The sequence below is a fragment of the Emys orbicularis genome, chromosome 1, assembly GCF_028017835.1.
Source record: "Emys orbicularis isolate rEmyOrb1 chromosome 1, rEmyOrb1.hap1, whole genome shotgun sequence".
Taxonomy (NCBI): Eukaryota; Metazoa; Chordata; order Testudines; family Emydidae; genus Emys; species Emys orbicularis.
Window position 1 is genome coordinate 85,845,671 of NC_088683.1, and position 27,223 is coordinate 85,872,893.

Genomic DNA, 27,223 nt, shown 5'->3' on the forward strand with positions numbered 1-27,223 from the left:
TAGATGGAAAGGACAGCTACAGTCTGTCTCACCCCTGGAAAGCAGCAGGTAGGATATTAACCTGCTTATTGCAATCTAAACTTTTACTATACCTGGGCTGTCATATTAGGACAATTTCCCCACCTTTACATAAAAAGGAAATGTTTGTCAAAAAATGGAATCCAAGAACTGCACTACCAGTGATTGAGGCAGTTGATTCAAAGATGTGAACCTCTCAAGGGCAATTAAACCTGTTGTATAATCAGCTTCTACTTGTCTAAGGGGCTTGGTTCAACTCCTACATCTAGCTGTGCTGGGTAGTTAAGGTTCCCAAACATTTTTCCTTACACAAGCTTCATTGTCACCTTGTTAGTCAATAAGGGGATAAGAAATATATAGTCAGCACCATCTCAAGTCTTGCCCCAGGGGTTAGCTGCACAGAACCCCCATCTTACGTGACCAAGCCTTGATATAGGGACTGCTCCTTCCCCTCCCCCATACACACTGAGATGCAGCAGTTGCTCCCATCTAATTTAGCTCCTCCCTCTCTAGGCTGCTGGAGTGTTGGCTCTCAAGTACAGTATAGAAAGGCAGACCTACCTTCAGCCATGGCAGGCTCCTGTCTGCAGTAGCTGAGGTTTTTATGGTTAGCTATAGGAGTTCACACTAGAACCCCTTCAATATTTCTTGGCTTTTTTATACTGTTTGCCCTAATATTCCAATTTTCAAGATGGCCCACATTTGTACAAACAACTGGACTGAAGAAGTCATAGGATCCAAGGGAAAAGATTGACACCTAGGAAGATGGGGGAGATGGTTGACTAAGATACACAATTAGGTAGGTATGTGCCTGCTACTACACTGCATAGCAATGCAACATCTAAACTGGTATCAATATGTTTTATAGTTAACCCAGTGTAACAAGCAGCCTCAGGCAGGTACATCACTTTACAGTTTTTCCACAACCTTAGAGACAAGAAACTTGTTTTAAAATGGAAGTTCTGGAACAATTTTATAGTAGGAATGCTTCTGTAGGTGCTACAGCCACAACTAGAGACCCATGTGTGACCAATCTTCCAGTGATATCTTTATTTCATATTTAAGACCTACCCTCAACTGTGTTTTCATGTCATGTGCTAACTTCTTCTGGCAAATTTGCATAAATTAATCCTTCAACTCTTTACTGTGAACATGCCTCCTCTAGTAGCTGATGTTCTGTGGCTAGTCAAATTGACAGCTTCTTGCCAACAGACAGATGTCTAGGTCTATGAGTTTAGTTACCTCAGGTATATTATTTTCCTTTACTAGTGCATGTTACCGGAGTAATTGTGTTTTGCTAAAATAGTTAACCTTTGCTCCACCTCTTGCAGTCATGACATGTACTTCATGTTTGTTCAGTGCTTGGAAAAAGTAAATCAGCCCTCATTTGCCATCATTACTCATTCCACTCAAGTCTAGGCTGCTACTTACTATAGATGATGCAGCATCAAACAAGCAAGCAAGCATCAACAATAAAGCAGGTCAGATACTGTGTGCCACTCTTCACACAAACTGCAGTGCTACAGAATTATTAAGTGGTCACAAGGAAAATCTTGAACATTTTGATAGCATGAGTTGTATTTATGGCCTGAAGTCCATTACCTGTGGTGGACGCATGCAGTTGTATTAACACCTCAGTGTTTTACAGGTGTTGTAAACATTCTTTTTTACAGTAAGCAATTAGGAATGTTGGTTGGATAGTTTAATTACACTTCCAAAGCATTTAAAACTCCTAGATTGTGCAAGAAACCAGAAAATAACTTTTCAAGACCAGGGAAACCGAGTCTAACATTTGTCTGAGGTTTTGGACAGAATGGTTTACTTTTCTTCCCATTACAAAGCAGCAGCAAATGGAAAACAAGAGGTATGGAGGGCTTAAAAATTTGTCAAAGTTTATTTTCTTATTTTGCACAGACATTTAAAGACCACTGTGAAACTGAACAATACCATGGTCATACTACAAAAGGGACCACTTTTTTTCAAATGATGCTCCGTGTATATGCAATGAATAATCACACTTCCTTTTATTTCAAAGTGTCCATTACATTACAGTCACGACAGGTTCTGTTTATAACATAGACATTTTATTTTAAAGTAACCCTCAAAATAATTCCAAGTAGGAACACACAAATTGAGGGAAATTTCACAACTTTTGATTTTACTATTCCATTAAGATGTTTTACAGTAACCATCATGTGTTGGAGATACGCTTTCTTGAAAGCTATAGAAGCAACACTTCACTGTTTTTAGGCTACAGAAGTCACCTAATATCCAAGACATTTATTCTATCAGTTCTAAGTGATTTATACACAACCTCATTTCCATGTAAAATCATGGCTAAATGTTTAAAAATGACAGTTCAGATTTCAGAATGTTAAATGCAAGAACAAAGGACCTTCCAGTGTATTTCCTTGACCTAGATTAAAGTTAGTTATTGCAAAAAAAATAAAAATTTAGGGTCTGGTTTACAATGTATGCCTTCTACCTACACAAACATCATCCATAAACTAATATGTAAAATATAGCTTCAACTAGTTTAGGCTTTCAGGCCAGTTAGCTCTTAGCACCAATAGCACTGAAGGAAAGCTATAAAAGGAAACACTTACTGTAATTCTTCTGCAAAGGTTAACAATTCTAACTAGTACTCATTATGGTAAGACAACCACACTTGTACTTGTGGCAAATTTTAATTCTAGAGGTGATGGAATGAACATTAGATAACAAAACATAGTGGGGCATCTCCAACCACCATTTGAAAAATAAATTCCATTAATCTGGTTTCAGATAATTCAGGCAACTATACAGATGAGCTAAGAACTTCAAACATTCTCAAATTTGAGTCAGGAAGTCAAATATCTGCAAGCATCACTTGATACAAGACAGAAAATATCTGACATTGCATTTTAAGCTTCATTAAAAGCACGAGATTCAGATGTTAAGTGACTATTGTAATATAAAATTATATTTTCATAAATCCTACTTTGCTTTAATTTATTTTGGACTTGAAGTCCACTTACAGATTCTTACAATCATGGTGGATATCACTGAAGTTATGCCATGTGAAGTTTTTAGAATCTACAATTGTTTTTAAAATAAGCATTTAAGGGCATGTCCTTCTAAACAACTTAAATCTGTAGACATCAAAGCTATTTACCCACAGCTTTACATTGTCTAACTGCACAGAGAAAAAGCAGGTTGGGAAGCTATTCAACACTCAACCAGTAGATCTCTCAGCTACATTCCAGACTCATTAAGAATCTTTAAAAACCTGGGATGCATTGGCGCCTCTATACACACACACACACACACACACACACACACACACACAATGAAATTTACTGCACTCCCCATTCCTTTACCATGGCTTGACTGGAGGAGTACTTTTTCCATTCAATTACATATTCAGAGTATGCTAATAAAGGCATCCATTGGTAAATGTGAACAGTAGTAGTATTAAAAGGTTTTTGTTGTTGTTGTTGTTGTTTTTTAAGTGTATCTTGAGCTAAATTCATTTTAGAAGAATTCAGAAGAGCCATCTACCATGTTAAAAATCAGTTACTGTACAATTAAGGGTAGATGTATGCTCAGTTAACTAGTCACCCAAATAATGACATGCAAGAGAATTTCACCAACTAAACTGCACAAATGTTCATCTCAATAACAAAAAACCTGATTTGTTAGTTACAGTAAAGAGGCCTACTCAACCTGAATAAGACTAAAGATCTGCTGCAAGCCACAGGTGTGAGAAACTACATCCAATAAGGAAATCTAACTTTAAACCCAGCTTTTTAAGTGTCTTAATCTTGTGCTGAACTAGATTATTCTGAACCAAGTTTTATGATGTTACTATGCAGTGCACTTTGAGGGACAATACCAGTTACCAGTCACTGAAAGCATTTGTATGTTGAAAATGTAACTTTAATAGATAATCTTCATCTTACATAAGAGCACAATAAATACACCACATTCTATAGAAACTCCAGATGATACTAGAATAGGAGTGTGGGAGGCAGAGAATACCAACGGACTACATAACCATCACTGTGAATTGCAAGACATACATTCCCACTGTAGGCTGTCATTTATACAGTTCAGACTGGCCACACTGAAAGCTTAGAGATCAGAAAAAACATTCCTGGAGGGTGGGGGGGGGGGGGGGGGAGGCAACTGGGGGAGGAAGAGAGAGAGGAAGGAGAACGGAAAGAAAGAAAAAGCATTTAAAGGGATATGAAGTTGAACTGAAGAAGAAATTAAAAATGGGCTTCCAAGAGACATGAAAAAAAAATTATAAATGTAATAGCAAGGAAGCAAGAAGCTATTTACTTCCTCCAAATGAATAAACCTTTCTTGTGATATTTAGCTTACTTAGGCTTATAGATAAGATCAGTTGGGGCTAGTTGAAAGTAGCTTAGCAAATGTCAATCGACTGATTAGCTGGTCTGTAACAGCTGTATTGTACACTGGTGTTTTATATGCTTTTTTTGAGACACGAGTTAGAATTAAAGAGCATAGTGTAATACCTGATAATCAGCACAAAACAGACAAGTGACACATTTACCCAGTTACTGCTGTCATTTGCTCTGTTAGCCTCCTGCTTTAATGATACATAAGATGTTATGTATATACATGTTAATGCATTGTCAAACCTTTGACTGTGATAAATTATACTTATCAGAGGCTCATTTTGAAAGAATCAGCTACTAATATAATTTTGTACTATCTCGGCCAATTTAGGAACACACGGTGTATGAGCTAGTAATACAAATCAGCAGCAACAAAAGTAAGGGAATTTGAAAATTCTTCCTCTTACTATTTAATCTGTCAGACTGGAGATGACAAATTGTTCTGTTCTGGTTTCAATTTTTTAAATACAATTGTCACAGTAGAGAAATGAAAACCACAGCAAAATAAACTGTACAACAGCAAAGTAGAATAACAAAAAATATTTTACTAAAACATAAGATTTACAGAAGATTTTCCAGACAAGCCATACAAAATGGTCACAAGCTTTTTCTTGAAAGGAGGTTTCTACACTTGACAGCAGAATCACAATATTATTAGTGAAGGTGATGGATGTTTAATGTTCCCATTTTTGTTCAAACAATCAAGCTTGTCCATCTACAGCATCTAAGTTAGACTTGGCTAGAGGGCATATCCTAAAGTGTAACTGGTTAGCTGCTTTAACCAATGCATTTAGCATCACCATAAAAAAAGGGAAGAGGAGGAGCACACAAAATTAAAACAAAAAACCCTGCAGCTAACCGTGACTACCTTCATTCACAGTGCTTATACTTAAACCATGATGGAAAAAGTTATTAAAAGCAGAGATGTGCTACTGCTTTTAAACAATTTCACAACAATCCAGATGATATTTCTAGCCTCTGCTCATGCGTTACAACAGTGAATTAGGACAAGACACAGATTTGCTAATGTGCATTTAATCACCAAAGGACTGAAGATGTCTGGGCTTTTATTCTGTAATGTTTCTAAGACTGTGTCCATTAAATGCAAACAAAAGAAAAAAAGAGAAGAGGTCTTGGCAGAATAGGAGAAGTGATGCACACTTGATGTTCAGAGCGAATTTAAATATTATTCATGGCATATAGCCTAGTCCATGCTCTGGCTGTAAAGAAAAAGAAAAAAAAAGCACTCTTAAAGTGAAATAAAGCTCATTTTATTCATTTCAATATACTCCATTTCCCAAACTTTTGACTAGAAGAGCTTGTTAAGCAGAGACACCCGAGTATTTTAAATTAAGTTTTATGTCACTGTTTCACAAATATAAGCATATTAGCTGTGGAATGTTAGTCACAATCCAAGCCCACAAGATTCACCGAAACAGATGCCACTGGGAATAGATGGCCTGGCTGCAGAGGATCCTGTAATGGGAAGGCGTAATGCAGCCTGTTTATTCTATTACCACAGAAACTACATTCTATTAGAGCCTGCAACAGAAGCAGATTTAGAGATGCTGCAGAGCTCTGTGGAACTAAACTGCAATTTATTAAAGAATCTCTCATGATGTACAAGGAATGGATATAAGTACAGAAAGTAATGGTTTCTCTTTCCCAATAAGAGTTCAGTCAAATACTCTTGCACTTTTAGCAATGTAAAACATGCAAACTAAGTGGATCCTCAGAAAAGAAAGACCTCCACTCTGGCTCTGATTCTGCACCTGCATTCAGGGCTATCAACTGCACAAGCAAACAATTGTTCTTGTGAGTCACAAGCACAAAACCAGAGGTCAGGTTTTAAATTAAGTTCTAAAATAAAAACACATTCGTAATCTAGTTTTCATAAAATTTCACACAAATACAAAAGTAACAACTTGTGTGATACACTACCTGTTTCTATGGCTTGGGCTTCATTGGTCTTCCACTGCTCTGCTACATCATTTGCTAAAGGATCATCTGGATTGGGAGCGCTTAGCAAAGCCTGGATTGATAGCAGAACTGTACGGATCTGCAAAGCTGGGGACCATTTATCTAAAGAGACAGATTTACAGTAGTATGAAATACCACATTCTTTATTACCACCTCCAGATTTAATGTGTTTTCCTCTCAGATTAAAGCCATTTAAGCCAGCCTCGTGAGCAAGCTAAAATTAAAAAAAAAAAAAAAAAGTTTGTAATCCTTTTAACATCTAAATTGTCAGTTTTCCCTGCTTAGGATGAATTAAGAGAAACGTATTTAGTGGAAAGGATGACACTTACCTTTCAAAATATCTAAACATATTCTTCCCAACTTGTCTACATTAGGGTGATAAATTTTGGTCATGAAACGTACTTTAGGAGCTGCCATTGGATATTCTTCTGGAAGGAATAGTTCAAGTTTAAATGTCCCACCCTCAAAGGGGGAATCCTGTGGACCTGCAATGACCACATGAAAATAACGTGCGTTGCTCTCATCTGGCTCTGCTTTTATCCCAGGGACTGGTTCTGCCAGCAAGCGCTGGGTTTCCTGGAGGAGGAGGAAGAAAGTCATGGTGTAACAAAGGCAAGCTATTTAAAACACAGCAAACGTATTTAGACAAAATTTGTACCAGGATACCAAATATTCACTTTAAGTAGATTTATGCAAAACCATAGAAAATGACTTTTCATATTAGGTGAAGTATAAAAAGAAACAAACAAAAACAAAACAAAAAATCACACAGAGCAAGACAAATTCAGAATGGAAATTAGGCATGAGAGTAATCAATCATTGGAACAATGTACAAAGCATCGTGGTGGATTCTCCATCACTGACAATTTTTAAATTAAGGTTGAATGTTCTTCTAAAAGATCTGCTTTAGGAATTATTTTGGGAAAGTGCTATGGCCTGTGCTATAGAGGAGGTCAGACTAGAACATTACCAGGGTGGATAAAAATCAATGATTTTTTTAAAGAAAAAATAATTTAAAAAAACATTTTTTAATTTAAATCTGATTTTTTGATAAAATGCTTTTTGAGGAAAAAAACTATCTAAAGATGGTTTTAATTAAGATATCTTTGAGCTATAATGTATAAGGATTATAAATTCTAATTCTATAGTATGAGACAATATATTAATGTAATATTTAAGAAAAGTTTTGTAAATGAGTTCCAATAGTTCATGGATTAGGGACCCAATCTTATGGGCTTCCACAGGCTTCTGTATAGATTATTTATATACATACCTACCCAATGGGACTCAGTGCTCAGTCTAGAAGATACCATCAGAGATGCTTAGTTTTGTAGTTCTCAAACTGTGGATTTGTGTCTCCAGAGGTAACATGCTTGTTAACAGCAAAAATGTTTTTAAATAAATAATAGAGAGGTGAGAAATAACAGACTTCAACTCTATTGTCCTCTGCAAATTTGTGTACACAGAGTCAATCCCTTCTCTCTCTCAAAGTGCAAAATCTCAAAAAGTTCAATGAATAGAAGATTGTTGGGGGTGGAATAGATCTGGACAAGGAGAAGAAGTCTGGAGATAAATGTGAGAAGCGAGGGACATATGCTTGTTTTGTTAAAATATTATGTTTGCTGTTGAAGAAAAAAATCCAGAATACTTAATATTGTTGAAGTTAAATAAAAATTTAAATGTCTTCTGGTGATGTTCTCCTCCTAATACAGCATAGCAAGACAATCCTCCAAATATTAATGATTAACCTGTTGAATTGGAGATAGTTCACCTCCCAATGACTTCATAAATATCTGCTTCAATTACCTTTGGTAAATGAAATAACCAATCAGTCATTTTCTGATATAGCTGTAAAACTAATCTGAAAAGTTTTCAAAATAAATCACTGTTTAAAAATGTATAGTGTGTACCTTCTAAAAATGAAACCTACATCTCTGAGTTGTGAAGAATATGTATTAAGGTTATTACAACCAACAAGAATGCACTTTTATGTAGAAAACCATGATTCAATTGAGTCTTCCTGACTAGTGATTTAAATCAAATCCACACTGATCATTACAATGATCCTATCCGGCCTTAAAAGTGATGAACTTATGAATAGGCTGGATTGCTACAGAGAACTCTCCAAGGAAAACCCCACCACCATTATGCTGAGGAAAGTGCTTCCCACTCTGCACTACACAAAAATGCCTACCAAACAAAGAATCAGAAGGAAGAGCTATTCCATATGCAATGTTCAAGTTTTCCTATGTAGTAGTGAGAGGACTTTAGAATGATTCAATAAAACAAACATCTGTTCAATGTATTCACAGCCATAAACCAAATTTAAGTTATCAGACTGAACTTGCACAATTCCATTCTTCTGCATTACTGAAAGAAAGCTTTACGTTTATGGGGTATATCAATTTAAAGAGAAACCCATCCTTGTGTTAAAGCATGTTTAATCTACTTCTGTTACCGATACTGCAAATACATGCAGCATTTTTATGTTTAAAACGTGAAAACCTGTGGAACCTGGAATCCCTAAGGGGCGATTAATACAGGAACCCCCCCCCCCCCCAAAACCAGCCTTTTGAAGCTCTCCGGGGGAGGAAAGGACCACTGACTTATACTACCTGTTGTTACAGGAGGTCAGAGATCAAAAGATCAAACTGATAAAGAAACAGTTATACTATCCAAAGGGTTCTGGATCTGAAACCTGACACAAACTGGTAACCAGGAGAGCAGACCAAGTTGAGGGATTTGATGGACTGATATATACCAGAGCCTTATGTTGGACAGGGGGCGCAAAGTGACCTCTGGTAAGCTTTTAGCATATACGTAGGAACTTTCATTGTTTTCTATATGGTTTTTTATGCAATGCTTTTACCCTAAAACTAAGTGTATTTTACTTTGTGAAGATTGCTTGATAAGTGGTGGAGAAAGGTTAACCACAAATGCTGGACCATGCTCAGATCCACCGGGGGAAAAAAATCACAGTGAGGTACAGAGGGACCTTGATCTGAAGGGAGGGGACGGAAGGGAGGGGGAGGGGGGGAGAGAGAGAAGGAGAGAGCGAGCGAGCTCTGCCAGAGGGTCAAAAGTGTAGTTAACCCTGAAACTGTAACTATTACCATATTTAAGATTACTGTAACTGAATTATTAAAGAAAAATGTCTATTTTCTCTCTCCTTTACTTTGTGTGTTTGACTACTTCTATCTAGTCAGTTTCACTATTTCCCCTCTGAATGGTTCACAAAACAATAAGGGAGAGAAAATTATAAAAGTAAAACAACTTGTACAACTACAAGAATTAAAGCGTATGCAGTGCACACTACATGACATTTATAAAATATTTTATGTTGGGTGCCCACAAAACATAACCCCAAAGACTGAAGCACTACTACAGCTGCAAATCAGCAAGATTACAAAACAAGATGGATGTGCCTCTTTGTACTGGAGTACATCAAAGTACTGTTTAGATAAAATACACTTATTAAGTTAACAAGGAAACTAATAATATTTAAAGGCTATATTTACCATTTTGACACAGGTGTCTTTCTCAGAGCAAAAGGGCATCCATTACTTTGAGCAGAAAAACCTCATTTATAGAAAAGCATCAGATCACAAAGAAAGTAAAGCACCACACTCATTAAAGGCAAGTACTATCAGTTTACTTATCTCATACAGTAATTAGCTGTAAAGCACTTGCCAAATAAAAATCTGCTACAAGCCATATTATAAAAAGACAAAAGACAAATGTTTTATTCAAAGATCACAGTTAAAACCACTTTTAATCAGCTATGATTAAGCAGATAATACCCACAAAATGAGAAAAACTAAATTAAGAGTCTTAAATGAAAATAGAATTGAGAAGGGAAAAAAAAGTACCCAGATCAGACAGTCCATACCACCACGTTACTTAAATATATAAAAACCCCTGCTAGGTTATATAACACTCATGACCTTAATCTCTGGCTAAATATGTTGTATATGACTACTACTTATTTTGTATCAACAAATGTAGTATGTCTTTTTCTAGAAAGAGACAGTTAACACTTTTTTTGATATATCCACCAGATTAAAGCTCTGAGTGACAGTAATTAGGCATAAATGGTGGGAAGCTTTTCACAGAAGTGTTCATTAAGTTTTGATTTTTTTCCAACTTTCATTAACAAAATTTTGCCAATCAGGTGTAGGGGAGAAAAGCCAGGCTTAGACCTCACCTACTGAAAGCATTGACTGCTTCATAAATTTGATGTAAGGCTATTTATGTATTCACTGCCAAAAAGGGGGTTTGTTTTTTGTTTTAAACAGAAATAAAACTAATTCACATTAGTTATCATGCTATCTCTACCAGGATTTTACAAGGGACAGCTAGTTTTTACAAACCAGGAGGTAGCGAGGCAAGATCAATACTATACCCCCACCTGGGGCTGACTTCACCTAGCTACATCAAGCAGCCTGGTCTCCGCTAGGATTTTAAAGCAAGATAAATAACTAATGCAAGTTAGCTATGTTAACCCCCCCCCCCCCCCCCCCCCAACAACCACCACCACCCTCCAAACACTTTGGCCTTGGCTACACTGGCACTGTACAGTGCTGCAACTTGCTGCGCTCAGGGGTGTGAAAACGCCCCCCCCCCCCCCAAGCGCAGCGCTGTAAAGCACGTGTAGAACACTTCACAGCGCTACCGCAGCAGCGCTGTGAGTCCCCGAGTGTAGCCAAGGCCTATGTGTGCGTGTTGGGGGGGGGAGGGGGGAGAGAGAAGAGAGCAGTGAAGACATAGGCTTAGGCCATGTCTACACTACAAAATGATGTTGACCTAACTTACTCTGGCATACAGCCACCATAGTTATTAAATCGCTTCTGCGTGCGCACACTTGTCTCCTTGTGTCAGTGGTGCACAACCTCACTGGGAGTGCTTGTATTGTCAGTGTGCGATAACCCCTGAAAGCCAGTAACAGCTGATGTAAGCAACACAATGTCTACACTGATGCGGCATTGATCGTGCCTCTGCCGCTAAGGGAGGTGGTATTACTAAACTGGCTCAAAGAGGCACTTATGTCGGCAGGAGCCAAATTTAAGTGAAGACACTTTCACAGCTAGGTTGATGCAAGGCAGCCTATGTCACCTAACCGTGTGATGCAGACCAGGCTGTAGTCTTTGGCCAGGTCTGAACTTGAGAGTTGTAACACTATAGCTACTTTGGTTAAGGGTGTGGGGATTATTTTTAGATCAATATAGTTATACTAGTACAATCCCTAATGTGTATACAATTATTCCAGTAGAGAGATGTCTTACACCAGGATAGCTTATTCCCTTTCCCATTCTAGAATAAACTATACTGGTATAAACACAATAAAACTGTGCTAACTATGCCCACACCAGGGGGGTTATAACTGTTTTATCTACATCAGTACAACTTTTATGCACTTCATATATTTCTTGCAGACTCTTCTGCTTGTTAACCCAATGTTTGCTGTCCCAGCAGCAAAGCTCCCATTAAAGTGCTTTCTGCCATGTGGAGCTTTTAAATTCCTTGAAGGTAAGCAAAATGTTGGGTATAGGCACAGGAGTAGTGACACTACACTGGTAGGTTATGCAGCATCTAAGTACAGTAAATTTTGTCCCTTGTTACCCTGATTTCTGGGCTCTCATACTTGAGCAAAACACCCAAGGCACTATAACACACAAGCTTGTTGGAATATGAAGCCAGGCATTAAAAAAACAACAAAAAAAAACAAAGGTTATTAATCATTACCTTTTAGAGAATGCTGCATAGATTAATTATAAAAGGCACGGTAATGCTTGTATTTTAATACCCTTTTACAGTGGGAACTGGAAAGTGACTGGAAAATAAAGTTGTCAAACAAATGCTGAATGCCCTTCTTGTCCTTGCCATTTGAAAAATAAGGATATTTGATATGCCCCACTTTAAGTCTCCTTTGCCAGTCTCCTTTAAATTCAACTCGCTAAGGCCCTGATCCTACAGAGCACTTCAGCACGTGAGTAGTGCCAATAACATAAATGGAACTACTCAAAAACTTGGAGCATGTGCTTATGTACTTTACTGGATCAAGACCTAAGAAAGTCCTATATTTAGAATTAACACGAAATTTTATTAGACATCAGACTTATTCACAGAAAAATAAGACTCAGACCAAGATTTTTACAGGTATTTAGGCATTGCTGTGCTCAGCATCATAATGCTTAACTGATTTAGGAGCCTACGTCATTTTCAAAAGGTATTTAGGCAGTCAGGAGTCTAAATCCCATCAAGTATCTTTAAAAATCTCCGCCTAAATAAATACTTTAATTATGTATAAAATAGGGAGTTCAGACAAGATAGAAAAAAATATGCAGTATTCTCCATTGTTATTGCAAAAATATATAACTAAGGCCCTACTTGAATCATGGGATGATTGTCAAATAATTGCAGCTGAGTTGCAGACAAGACACACAAAGTTGCAGAAAAGTAAGAATGGACCCTTATTAATTGTAGTAATTTGGAAAAGCCAGAGAAGACCCATTTGTTTAAGAAAAATTTGCTGGAACAATATAAATACTCAAGTATTAGGTTATGCCTGCTAATTTGTGGTAACCAGACATTTTGCTGCAAGTATATTACAGTCATTAATGTGTAGGGTCCGCAGCCAGGGTTCCTATCTAGCTCTGCGCAGCTGACAAAATTATGGTGGAAGCCTGATATTGTGGGATCCACAATTTCCACAATATCGCAAATTAAGGAAAGTCTTACATATAACATTTTACAGGCAGGCTGCAAACAAACACATTAAATCCCAATATAAATGTCTGTACAAAATTAGCTTTTTGATCACTGAAAGCCAGAAATGGAATCTAGCAATTCGGAATAAAACGTTTTAGCAAGACCTAGAAATTGTGGCTCTTTGAGGCCTACTGGAAACTAAGTCACAGAAAGAATGGGCTTTGAAAATGCTATTTAATAATTGTATTGGCTGTAGGTCATTTAATGCTATATAATGAGAGTGGCGATCTAAAAGTTCTTTTGGACTAGTCTGGAATTAATAGCTTATGCCTTCCTACCAGCAGGTGGAAACAGCAAACACCTTTATACTTGTGTCCCCCACGTACTGCTGCCAATTCATTCAATAGGAAGATCTGTCAAGCTAAGCAGGATAGAATGTTAAGGACTAAAATGAAATAAGAAGAGGTACAAACCCCCCCACCCTTACAAGATGCTGTCTCAGAGTTCTATTTACACTAGCCTCTATTGTTTACCGATTTCTTGAATTGACATTTTCTTTGGGAAGCCCATGGAATTGGCCATACCTAAAAAAGTTTAATGAAGATTAACAGAAGCTAAAAAGGTGACTAACCTGTCAGGTAAAAATCCAACTTTACAGATACCCTACAGCAGGAAATCCTCTTGACTCATTCAGGGAAGTATGTCAACTTCCTCAGCTGGTTAGTTTAATCCAAACACACTAACTCATTAATTGCTATTTAAATGTCATGGGACTTTATAATACTATAAAGGCATCCTAGAGCTACCTAGTTTTGCTAATCCCCATACAGATTTTTTTTTTTAAAAATACTGTGATTGTAAAAAAGGCTCTTGCCAGAATTCTTGCATTAATTTTAAATCGGCAGTCAAGGAATTTGTAAAAAATATTTAAGGTTGCCATGCAGAAGAGAATGGGGATTTCCTCATTAGTGCAGTTGGCTTTTCTTTTTTGGGAGTGGGTAGAGAGGGAGAAGATCATATTGGGGGGAGGGGGAGGGAGCATGGTTAGAGTGCTGAGCTGGAACAGTTCTTCCAAAAAGGCAGCCTTGAAGAGAAGAATGTTGAGAATAAAAGTGATATCCTGAGAAAAGCTGGAGCTTGCTGAACAGTGGCTTACCTAGACAAGAGACCACAGAAGCAGATGCTTTGTTCTCAACTAAAAAATGAAAAGCTAACAGACCTGAAAAAAAACTGGGATTCTCAAATTGCTGTGATGCCTTGGAGCCATACAAGCAAGAGACACCCAGTTTCTTAGGATGTGATAACTCATCACAAATTGAACATCTGCAGGCATCTTTCTTTGCCACCAAAAACAAAAATGGCAAAATGAAGCTTGGTGAAAAAGCAAGAGTAAAATAAGGTATCCCCCCCCCACCACCACCATCACCAGGACACCAGTACTGGAGAACCTGGTAGAGAAGAGATGATACAGTGATCTGCATAAAAATATTGTGCCACTATCTATACACAAAGTGTAACAAAAGCATCATTTTTGAGAAGCCTGGATGTCATTTTAACCAGCCCCTTAAGTCTTTTGAGAGTTTCTTATTCAAGACTACAACTCAAGCAATCAGTTTCAAATAATGAGAAAGGAAAATTATAAAATGCCAAAGTATACATATTGTAGAAAAAGAAAGCTAAGCCAAACAAACCTTCTCAAATAAGTTACAACCTGTAGGCAAAGGCTAGTACAATACAATGGCATACTGACTAATAATTATACTTGAAATGGAAATTCATGTTAAACTATTTGTAAAATATCTTTACACTAGTGTAGTTCTGCCACTAGAGAAATGTGAAAGCTCTAGCCCTCACTTGACTGATTACTCCTGAGGGCATTCTGTGCCAAAAAATGCAAAATTCTGCAAATTTTATTGGTCAAATAAATGTGGAGGCTCCAGCATGGCATTGGGGAGCACAGGCCTCTGGCTGCACAGAGATGGGAGATCAATGTGCAGCTCCCCCTCCCCCTAGGACACTGACTCAGCAGTGAGGCTGCACCAAACCCTGACACAGCGCAAGGACCGGACCTGCCCCAGAAACACCCCAGAGCCCTGCCCCTCCGTGCCAGGTTGCACCAGGTGTGGGCAGGCAGGCTCAAGTGTCGAGGGGCTTAGTGTGTGGGTGATCCAGGTAAGGGGTGAGAGGGTTCTGTATGGGGCAATCTGGGTGTGGGCGGCTTGTGGGATCTGGATGCTCAGGGGCTTGTTGGGGGGTTCTGGGTGCAATAGTAATGGGACTCTGCAGGGGGTCCAAGTGAAGGTTGTTAGTGCTCAGCAGGGGGATCTGGGTGTGGGGTGGTTCAGTTGGGGGAGAGGGGTTGTCCAGATGCTGGGGATCCAGGTGCAGCTGGTTGGGGCTCGGTACAGTGGGGATCCAGGTGCGGCTAGCTCATTGGGGTGGTCCAAGTGCAGGGGGAGTGCAGCTCGTTGGGGGGGGCCTGTGGGTGTGTGACCCTTGGCAGGAGGATCTGGGCATGAGGGGGTCTGGATGCACAGGAGTTGGACGGATGAGGGAGCAGTTCCCTATACAAGGATCCCTCCCCTTGCAGTTGAAGGGCGATGGGTGCAGGAAGCACCGGGGGGGGGCTAGGGGGGAGAGAAGAGGGCGGTTTGCAGAGGTTCCTACAGCCAGGGGAGTGGGTCTGACCCAGCCCCGAATGCCATGCAGGGGAAGAGGAAGTCCGGTCCTCCCCGGCCCAGCCAGGACTAGCAGCTGAGCCCAGCACAGAGTAGGAGCCACCAGCCATGTCTTCCCCAGTCCTGCCCCCACCCCACAGTGATTTACCTCTCTGCTGGCTGCCCTGGGCACCTGAAACATACTGCTGGGGAGGGTCGCATGACCACTTTTATGGCCTCCCTTTGCTTTTCAGTCAGAAAGTCATTTTTCTGCAGGGAAACAAAGAAATCTACAAGGGACAAATTCTGCGCATGCACAGTGGTGCAGAATTACCCCAGGAGTACCTGATGAGAGTCTGGACTGATTTAGAAGATTGAAGAGAAAATGTGTCACATGGAATAGGAGGGCTTTAAGGGGTCTTTTTTTTTTTTAATTATTATTATTAAAAGGACCTTGTATATGTTGACGGGGAAATGGTCACATTCCTATCTCCTTCCCATACATTTTGGCAATAAAGAAGCATAAGGACATTTGTTGTCATTCAGTGAGAGATACTGCTTTAAAAGTTATAGAACACTTCAGGAGAAAGCTACAAACTTTTTCCAAAACTATCGCGAAGGTATTAGGACTTGCATCTATTTAACAAATTTCTGTGGTTCCAACAATTTTAAAACCATTGAAAAAAGGAAAGTTAATTTATGTCCATCTTATTTTATTAGCAAACAGCCTCATAGCTTTCCCCACTCAAAAGAAAACCAACCCAAAATCATTATATCTTGCCAGATTCACTGTGCTTGTGAAATTAGTGCTCTCCATGCAAAAAAGAGTTTTATTCCAGTTTCTTTACTTTCCATTCAAGGCAACAGATCTCTTCTATGAAGTTAACACCAAATGCCAAAAAATTGCCTGCTAATCCATGAGTTTTATGAAGCATCTGTTAAAGTGGTGCCAGAGAGCAGGCACTTTAACATGAAGTTTAACAGTCTGGTCTTTGCCATTCCAAAATTGCATGGCAATGGCATCAGACACAGAATTCATTAAGAATTTAAAAAAAAAAAAAAAAAAAAAAAAAAAAAAAAAAGCAATTTATTTCCCTGCTGTAACTAGCAGTTGATGTAGCATATCAGAATACTGCACTCTCTTTCTTCTGTCATCAGCTTCAAAAACCTCCTGGCCAGTTATGTGTTATAAATGGCCAATTCAGCAACTTTTTGTAGTAGTAAGAATATGGGTATGGCAACCTTATGAGAAGTAACTTTACAACACTGTGCCTTAAATGTTACCGTCTGCCTTGTTTTAAGTACAGAATCAGCTCAGTATCAAGTGGTAGTATCATTTGAGCAGACTGAAATCTCTCAACACAAATGATTAATTTTCACATTTCCAGCCTGTTAATTTGAACATTAATGAAACACCCCCTAACTCAAAAGAAAAAACATTACAAGTCAGTTATAAACTTCAGAAACACCGAGTACTTTTTTTTTTTTTTTAAAACCCTGTTACTTTTCCTTTCCCTTTCCCTTTTTTTTTTTTTTAAAATCCAGAGTCACAAGGGGGAGGGATAACTCAGTGGTTTGAGCATTGGCCTGCTAAACCCAAGGTTGTGAGTTCAATCCTTGAGGGGGCCACTTAGGGATCTGGGCAAAATCAGTACTTGGTCCTGCTAGTGAAGGCAGGGGGCTGGACTCGATGACCTTTCAAGGTCCCTTCCAGTTCTAGGAGATAGGATATCTCCATTAATAAGAATAATAATTAAAAAAAAAAAAAAAAAAAAAAAAAGAGAATGACTCTTCCTCACCAAAATACGTAATTGCTAGTAGTGAAAGCCTTGCTACATGGAAATCTCAACCAATCAAGCAATTTGACTGACTATGGAGCATTCTACTAGACAGGCTGCTCTACTGGCTTAAAATTCTGACACGTTTTGCCAAGACTCAAGAGACATGTTAGTTCATACAAAGGAGACTACTCCATTGCGCTACTGGGATTAAAAAAATAATAATAATAATAAAAAAGCCTCTGTGCCAAAAAGCCAGTTAAAACACCTCACCACGTTCGTAAGTGGAGCACCAGAGTACAGCTCCTCCCATCCAGCAAAAACACACACACACACACACACACACACACACACACACACAGTTAGCACCTTTGCTAAGACAAAAGCATGAGAACCATTTTGCCCCCTCTCCCAAATTCACCAGTACTTTGCAAGACTTAGAAAAGTGCCCCAGTTCTGTGTGACTGAGCCAGAGCTTTCCTAATTGTGAATGTTCACTCAATCATAGGTATTTATATGGTATGGGTGATAGAATATCCCACTCTTCTCCACCCACAAAGAATTCCTAAAACCAGGAGAGAACCAGATATATGTTCATGCATCTAGTGTTTCACCAACAGGAGAAGATTCACAATTCCCTACTGCAGGGCTGATTAAGACAAACAGAAAGATGTTCACTGAGAAGAAAGAGGGAAAGAAACAGGAAACTTCCTAAAGGAAGGTAGGTTTGGGGTCAGTGATTAAACAGTTCAAACTTCAGCTTGATCCTTTTCTCTTCAAGCCAAAAGGAGCAGTATTCTCCCTTGTGGAAAGAGCACCTTATCTTGCCTTCTGATCCTCCAGGCTGGCTGAACACAATGATGGGCTCTGGAACAAAAAATTCCATCTCTCATTTTTCATGAGAGTCCCACTGATTGGGGGAATTTTTTGGGATCACCTCCCTAAAGGAGGAGGGACCAATTGAACCTGGGGGACTAATGGGGAAGGGGAAGAGACGTACAAGGAACAGGAGGGGGATGGGGATGGAAGCCATGCAAAAAAAATAAAGGGTGTTGGAAGGAGAAAGGGTCAACTATTTTATTATAATAAGAACAAAGAGTACATGATTTATTTGTTTTTTTAATTAATCCAGTTAACTGCTATAGCCAACAGGAACTTAAATACTCCACCCCTTGCAGGTGTGTGGCTTTTTTGTTTTGGGTTGGGAGAAAGGGAGGATAGCAGAGGGAAAAGAAGATTCTCCCAACATACAGAAAGTGAACCCCAGCAAAGTGTGAGATCTCACCTATGGGACAGATTTTATTCCCTGTGGTTAAGCTCCACAGCATTGTTCTCATTGTTTAGAGAATGACAAATGAGATCAGAGAAGATCAATATCTCCTATTTATACCAGGCCACTGAGCAACAGCATGCTGAAGCTACTAAAATATACACAAGGGTATATACAGATTATTGCAGAGTGCTGTAGCACCTTACATCAAAGGCTCCCAAAGCATTTGACAGAGATGGGAAAGTATTCTTTTTATTTTAGAGGGGAAACTGAGCCACAATAATTACATGAATTTCAGTAGTGCCTTTTATATTGACTAGAATTGTTTCTCTGATCTGCAGAGCCAATATGGAAGTCCTTTTACACACTCTATGCCTTCCCATTTGAGTTTCCCAGTCTTTACAGGATAAACACTATAAAAAGTATACATGCACTCTGTTAAAGCCTATCAAGGCGAAAGTTAAATCAACTCCACCTACTGTACATGCAATCAGCTTGATCTTCTTATTGTGCATGTCTAGCAAACCAGCAAGTGTAAAGGCAAGAATTGGTTGGTGGCTGTAAATCCTACACCTCTAGTTATTATCTGTGATGTTTTCCCATCTTCAGGAAAACCTGGAATAGCGTAGAGTTACAATACAAGAATTCCTTAATCTGCCTGTTTCTGTAGCTACAGACTGCGCTCATCTTCTATACACTCCCCTCTTGGCTTTTTGCTTGTGTTTTACTGGTTCTATCTTTTGGCTCATTCTTTAATGGCTCCTCACCCTCATCTACTGGTTCTCCTCATGGTTCTTTTCTTGGATCCTTTCTCCTCACTCTGAACATATCCCTCCACAAGAGTTTAAGCCACTACCTCTACACCTATCTCACCTCTTCTATTTAGCCTCACACCTATTTTAAAGGGGTTTCACTATGTTTAATGTTATGCTTTGATGGGTGAATAGTCACTTAGCCACTATGTAGTTAGCAAAAACACCTACAAAGCAGGTGGTTAGAGAGCCATTTTTCATTTTTCCTCCTTTCATTACATATTGAGTGGCAGTTATGACAAGAAGGCTCACCCAAATTTGAAAGGGATTTGTTATATTTTTTGTTTTACAGTCAATGGGAGATCTTATGGCAAAAAAAAAAAAAAAAATTAATAGTTCCAACAACTTCCACACACAAAAACTGTCACAACCCATCCAATACAAGTCCAATTTTCAAAAATAAGTGAATGTTTTAAACTTATTCCTTATAAGATTTGTTTCCAGTTTATATTAGTGTTCATAATTAAAACACTTTAAATGGTACATGGATGTGCTACCTTTTAGTAGAAGTTTAAAACAAACTCCAGATCAAGATTTAGCAGCATGCATCCCTCCCTAGCACACATTTGAAATATCCAGTAAAAGATATCTATAGTAAAAGACTTTGTTTACCAACAAAAATTCTACTGATATAATCAAATTAATTTAGGAATTGATTTAGTTACATCAGTCAACCTCAAATGGGCACTCTTAAAATGGCATCGAAGAGACAAGTTACTCAGTCAGTCAATATAAAGCGCTCAAACCAGAGTGCCCACAAAAGTCTGTTTAGACACTGATTTAGTTAAAATGGTACAACCTGTGTTTAGACCAGGTCTAAGCTAGCAGTAACTAGATCTGTGTAAATCACCAAAATAAGTTTCAAATATGATAATTAACTGGTGTACATAAAAGCCTGTTATTAAAGCTGCACATGTGTCAGGTTCTGGAGACTACTGCCATTGAAAATTATGATTTTTTTAGAAGGTTTATTGTAAAATTTAACTGAATTGAAATGGAAAATATTACTGACATTGTTCAAGACTGGGTCTCTTCAATTTCACTTTCTGCAAGAGTTGTAAGGATGACATTTAGTACTTGGAGGATGCCATGCAAATAGTTGGGGTAAGAATGCAGGAACGATGAGAATGAAAAGAAATGGCTTTTAGTTTAAAATGCCTACTGGTTTGTTTCTTTAATATTTGCTCCCTAGCTGAGATTTAGGTGTGATCCCTGCTCTCCAGAAAAATGTCTAAAGGAGATAGAAGCAGCAAGTCTTAGCCAGTAATCAGAGATTAGTCAAGTGATCATTTAAAGAACCTGAAATTATCACTCACCTGCCAACCATGCAGGACAAGTCATTTCTTTTATTCTACCCTGCCTTCAACTACTGACTCCCCCACTGAGTCAGACCCATTTTTCTTCTCCCAGCGATTTCAGTTTGAGTCACAGGCCCATTTCATCCTGGCTATCCTCATGCAAGTCATGGGCCTGTTTCCCAGTTTTGGCTTCCCACCATTTCCTTCCCATGTGCACATGACTGACTTGAGCATAACTGCCTGGGGATTTCCCCTTGCCTCACCTTAATTAGTCAATACACTGGAAAACCAATGTAATCACCATCCATCTACATATCTTATTACAACATTGATATTAACATTAAACCATTTATTTTGCCAGGACTTGTTTGAATTAAGACTTTAACATAAATGTATCATATCATAAATTTGCCTGCGGTTAGTAAGAATCTGGAATAAAGTAAATTAAGATGTTCTACCACTATCTAACTCCATCACACAGTTGAAGAGTTAAACTGAAGTATATGGAATGGAAACTACAGCTGGTTAGAGAGCAGTTGGGGTTAAAATTAAGCAGCATATGGCATGTGGACAAGAAAACAAAAAAGACATTACAGCCAGCTGCATGACATGAGTGAACATTCATTTTTTCATACTCTATCAGAGTGGGAAAATATGATTTTCTCCCTCTCCAGGGCAGATTGTCTCCATGTAAAAAGGTAAATTGTGTGTGTTGGGGGGGGGGGGGGGGCGCGCAGCAGAGGGAGAGCACTCATCTAATTATGAGTGTAACAGTATATTGATGGGAAAAGAGTGTTCCTGTTTTGGGATAGAGCGGTCTGAGGAGATGCAACTGTAGACCTATTTCACTGACTTCATATATCAATACATCATCTTCTGTATTTTCACACACAAAGTCTAGAAAAGGAGTTTATCAGATACATAGGTAATGGCCCATGAAGAAAACAAAGTAGCCATAGCCAGCACTGTATGATATGAACCAAACTGGTTTTATTTTACTTGCTAATATCTTAATACAATACGGCATATTCTCAAGTTTTAAAACATGTAGGTAAAAAACATCTGAGTTGACTGTAAACTTCCATTACTTACTTTTAAGAAAGAATCACTGGACAGAGTGCTGTACTTTTCTCAAAAGAAAATGTCAGCATGGAAATGTATGTATGAATGCGCACAGTGAAGGTCAACTATCCATAATTAGGCACCTACCATCACCTGCAGAACCATCAAAAACCATCATAAACCAAAACTCTATCCTAAGGCTCATCACCACCATACCAGTGATGCTGAAGATTACGAAGTTGCTTAACTGCACTAGAGTACACCTGCCATTACCTCATTGTAGCAAAACAGTTCTTTAAGATCAGTGTAACTGGAAATAGTCTTTTACATCTCTTTACCAAAAGTGACCACACTGAGGACCATTCCCCAGAAGTATAACTTAGATAATTTTTGCACATCTTAGCTCATAGAGCTAAAAATGAAGCTGAGTTCCTGTCTACACTGGGGATGGGTTGCACTGGTGTAGTTACACTGGTGCAAATTTCTCTAATGCAGATGCAGTACTCCAATTAAATTCACTGAATTAAATCACACTGATGTGCCATTTACATTAATGAACTCCCTAATGCAGACACACTGCATCAATGTAGTTATTCTGGTGCAAGTTTCTCTAATAAACAAGGTCTTCAGCTCAGGACTTGAAAAAATTACCCACCCAGCTGAAATACACTAGCCTCAAGCTATACCCCATCCAGCCTTGTCTCCCACCCCCATCGTGTAGGCCCAAACAGACCAGTCTCTCCTGCTGCCTGAACTCAGTGCTCCCAATTAATGTTGGTGCACACACATACATACAGCAAGTCAACTAATTTTACCCCCTATAATACATTAATACTTGGCAGTAGTCCCATTAAATCACTTTATGCTACCCTCCAAAATCCTTTACTGGAGTAGCAAAGTCCCACATGCATGCAGAGTCCTCTACTGAGGAGGCATGGGGCAGGTTTCCCTCCTCCTGGAGGAGACCCAGCCTGTACAAAATCACGAAGCAGCAGACTGAAGAGTAGTGAGACCTTGCCCTGGCCAACCTGAAGACACCAGACCAACAACAAGGTCAATCCCCTGCAGAAGAGAGGGCTGGATTCCATATGGCCCATCAGCCAGAACATACATTTAGAACTTCATACTCTCCTCAATCCACAGCAGATCTCCCACAGATATCAGTGGAAGGCTTGCAAAGATATCAAGGGGAGAATAGAGTCTTTATTTAGTAACTAAACTTTTGTTCATACACTCACATTTAGTAAAAAAATATGCTCTTCCTTAGGCCACCACTATTTCCAACCTTCTCGGTTTCTCTCCCTCTGACCTGTCTTCCCTCTATTCTTTTCTCTGCATTTGCTTCCCTGCAACTCCAAAATCCAACCACCAAGGGCTTCACTCCCACTCCCTTTCCTATGCCATCAAAACGATCAGCAATGGAATATTGGATGTTGACATTCAAGTATCACTGGCTTTTGGAATTTACCATAGCTATTTGTTTCAGATGTCTGCAGAAAAATAAACAGACTCTGCACAATTTTAGTCATGTAGGCCAAATGTGACCCAAAGGCTGTATGTCTGACACCCCCATTCCAAGGCACAGTATGGACATTACAAAATGAACCACTACAATCCATAATGACCAATCCAAAATTCAAAAGCTCTGGAGTCTATGGAGGCATATATATTTATCTATATACTTAACCTAAAGTGTGCATTATTCTCTTAATAATTAGCACTCTCGAAAAGATCGAGCAGCACCCCCAAAAATCAGACAAATATTCAGTGTCTAGTTTTAAACTGCAAGGGGCAAAAAAGCACTGGGATACTTTTCTAGATGTCACACTTCCATCCATACCTTGGAAACAAATTGTGTTATTTGCTTCAAAGTACTCATGAAAAGAAGACAAAAAACTCAGGGAGATGAACCTGTTATCGACTTAGAGGTAGTTTCATTATTTTTTGGTGAAGATAAAGAGGTGAATCCAAAACCACCTGAAACATAATGGGAGATTCAGCTTAACTATAGAGCTTTTGCTGCAGCTCTCCATAACAAACAGTGTGGGCTTATTTAAAGCCAAGCAATTAAAATCATGGATTTTAATCAGCAAGCAGGACACTTATTTAAATCTTCAATTTTAATTGTGTTTTGTATTTATACTTTAACCTTTTCTTTAGGAAAAAACTGATTCTCACTGGTTGATAACAATTAAAACATGTTTATTTACAATTAAATAAAGCTTTTATACTAATTTTTACTCTTCTTTTTGTTAACCAGGAGGATACACTATACTACACGTTTATTTAAGCAATTATATGGCTTAATTTACATTTATTCCGATTCTTATTTTTTATATGTTTTATTGTTTGAGAATGATGAATACTGCATTTCTTATTTACTAGATGATTATTTCATTTGTGATGTGTCTAGCTTTATTTGGATGAACATTCAATTAAAAATGAACAAAAACATTTTATATATTTAAATGTGAGAGTTTTATTTAATCCAGAAAAAAGTTCTCTTAAATGTGCTGGAAACAAACTTCATCAAAACATGTTTTGCATGTAATACTCTGTTAAATCAGTTTAACTGTAGTTAGTGAGTTGAACCAATTATATCTGGTTACTGTCTCCTTCAAGATTTTAGATCTAGTAGATTTCATCCCCTCACACCTAGTTTTTATTCACATATTGGAAGAGAAAAAGTAGTTTCCTTGCTTTCTCAACTCCCAATTAGTTGCTTAATTTTGAGTGAACTAGTTATTTAACTAAATTGAACAAACAGAAGTGAAGAAAATAATCTCTACACCTGCAGAAGAGGCTATTGCTGTCAAAAGCTGATTTAGCACTCAACAAATCCTAATTCTAGATGTTCTGCCAGTGCCTTCCACCAGTTCATTGATTAGACTTTCTTTAAAACATGATAGCAAATATGTACTATTTATCTTTTGTGATTAATTTATATGATTGTACTAGATTATGTGTTCAGGCCTTAACAGGTTGTCAATTTAAATAAAAATCCGATTTTTATCAAAATCAATTATTTTTATCAACCCCAATAATTTGTTTCCACTACATTTTGTAATACTAAATATTCTACCCTTACACATTTCAGTAACATTTCCAGTGTTTTCTGTTCATTAAGATAACTGAATGAGTGACAAATCAAATTGTATTAATACAGTTTTGTCCTTAAAAATTCTCAACATGGCTTGTAAACATTAAGAAATTGATAATAAACTTTATAGTCTTAATAATACCCTTGCATAGTTTTAGTGATTTTTTTTCCTATTCTAATTTCATTATCCCAGCTATTATGCAACTTTTCATTTTAAGACAATCTAACTTGCATTTTTTCGTGTTCTCTGCTGTTTGCATTGGTTGCAAACTTTCAGTGTGTTCAGCCAAGAACAGCTTCACAGCATTATAAATTATTTGTATGACATTCATTCAATTTAACAGGAAACAACAGTGTTATTTCCCATCAAACCTAATGGATCTTACTTGACTAGTTCTATAAAATTAACAAGTTATTCATCACATCACTTCTTAAAAGTTGGAGTTGTAGATGTAGGTAGTAAGAAGGATATTTATGTTGTACTAACAAGAGGGGACAGATCAGGTCAATATTATGCTGCATTCGTGAATTTTTATTGTGTGATTTCACTTCCATCTGCTGTAATATTTATATAAATTGATATCAAAGAAGTTTACCAGACTCAGAGTACTCAGTGGTTTGAACTAACTAGAGTAGTTCTGAAGTAACCATATTATTACATATTTTAGCAAACATCATATTAGTGTGATCCAAGAAATTTGTTGGATTCACATTGCACTGCATGAATGTATTGTTACAAATTGAGAAGTCTGGCAGATATCATTAACACACTGCTTGGTTTATATAACTACTACTGAAAGAACTCTAATTACAATATCCACAATATTCAAAAATATTTTAAACCCTTATTCCATATACAGTTTGATGTACACACACCAATTATCCAGAATTCAAGAGGTCTTCATTGTTCTGACATTTCAAATTAATATACAGTTTAAAGATTACTTTGTTTACTACACTAGATGCGTAGAGAAATTCATTTTAGAATTATCTTGCTCACTACCTACAAATTACCATCCAGTTAGGAAGAAGCATCTACAACGAAAATAATTTCAGACTTACTCTAAGTGTTAAAGATGCAGAAAGAGCTAATTTGCTGGGATTATTAAAAAAAAAACCTTTAAAGTTAAAATTCAAGCAAAACACATACTTCAGATACTGTAAACAGTCTAGACAACACGTTAACCATTCCTATGTGGGGCAGTCATCGTAACTGGTGTAACCTTATTTCCTCAGACAGTCAGTCCTGAGTCATCAAAAGATTAACAAATCGCCACTAGCGCAAACCAGGAAGCCCTAATTGCAAGGCTGAAGATGGGCTTCAATGGTGTGTGTATCACAATCTTTCCTTGGGAAACGCGGGTGGGAGCAGGATGTTGGCGCACGACCACTGGAGCACGTTCAGTTTCATTCAGCCTGGTACCGCATTTCCTCGTTGCCGCTGTCACAGAAGGTGCAGCCCCCTGTAAAATCCACTGCCGGGCCCTGCCCCGCCGAGGAGCCCAGGACGCTCTGCGCAGTAACTGAGCGTCTCCTGCAGCGAGGGGGGCCAGAAGCACCGAGTCCGGGTGGGGCTGGGAGGGGAGCCGCGCTGCGCCGCGGCGGGCGGATGCAGGGCTCGTTGCTAACGCCGCTCCCGGGGCCAAGAGACAGGGGGCCCAGAGGCGGCGCACAGGCCGCGGCCTCACCTATTCATTCATTCCCCGCGCCGCGTCGGCAGCAGCAGCACCAAGACTCCGCCCGGGCCCTGCAGCCGCTCCTCTCGCCGCCGCACGGGGCTTCCGGCGGCGCCGTCCTCGCTCACGCAGCCCGGGGGTGGGGGGGCAAATAGCGGCTCCACAGGCACGGGCCCCACCCGCTCCCAGCCCGGCGGGGCCTGCCCGTGGCTCCCCTGGTCAACGGAGCGGCTGAACCCGCCTCCCCGCGCTCTACCCTGCCCCGCTCACCAGAAACTCCGCGCTCTGCGCCCAGCACAGGGGGCTGGCGGCATATGGGGGGCTGGGACGGCGAGCCGAGTGGGGGAGGGAGGGTGGTAGTTACCTTGATGATCCTGCGGGGCAGCCCGGCCATCTTGTCTTATCGGGATTCAGGCTCCGCTGGGTCTCGGCTCCGCTCGGTACTCACGCACAACCGGAAG

At 38.9% G+C, this 27,223-nt stretch overlaps 1 protein-coding gene across 1 annotated transcript; it reads right to left on the bottom strand.

The window, feature by feature from the left end:
- Nucleotides 1–4,946: 4,946 nt before the first annotated feature.
- Nucleotides 4,947–27,223, bottom strand: UBE2N (ubiquitin conjugating enzyme E2 N). Its single transcript, XM_065402179.1, has 4 exons — nt 27,127–27,223; nt 6,731–6,977; nt 6,363–6,503; nt 4,947–5,641 (listed from the first exon to the last, which is right to left on the bottom strand). The coding sequence occupies exons 1-4, from the start codon at nt 27,154–27,156 to the stop codon at nt 5,601–5,603; spliced, it is 459 nt and encodes a 152-aa protein (XP_065258251.1). The 5' UTR covers nt 27,157–27,223; the 3' UTR covers nt 4,947–5,600.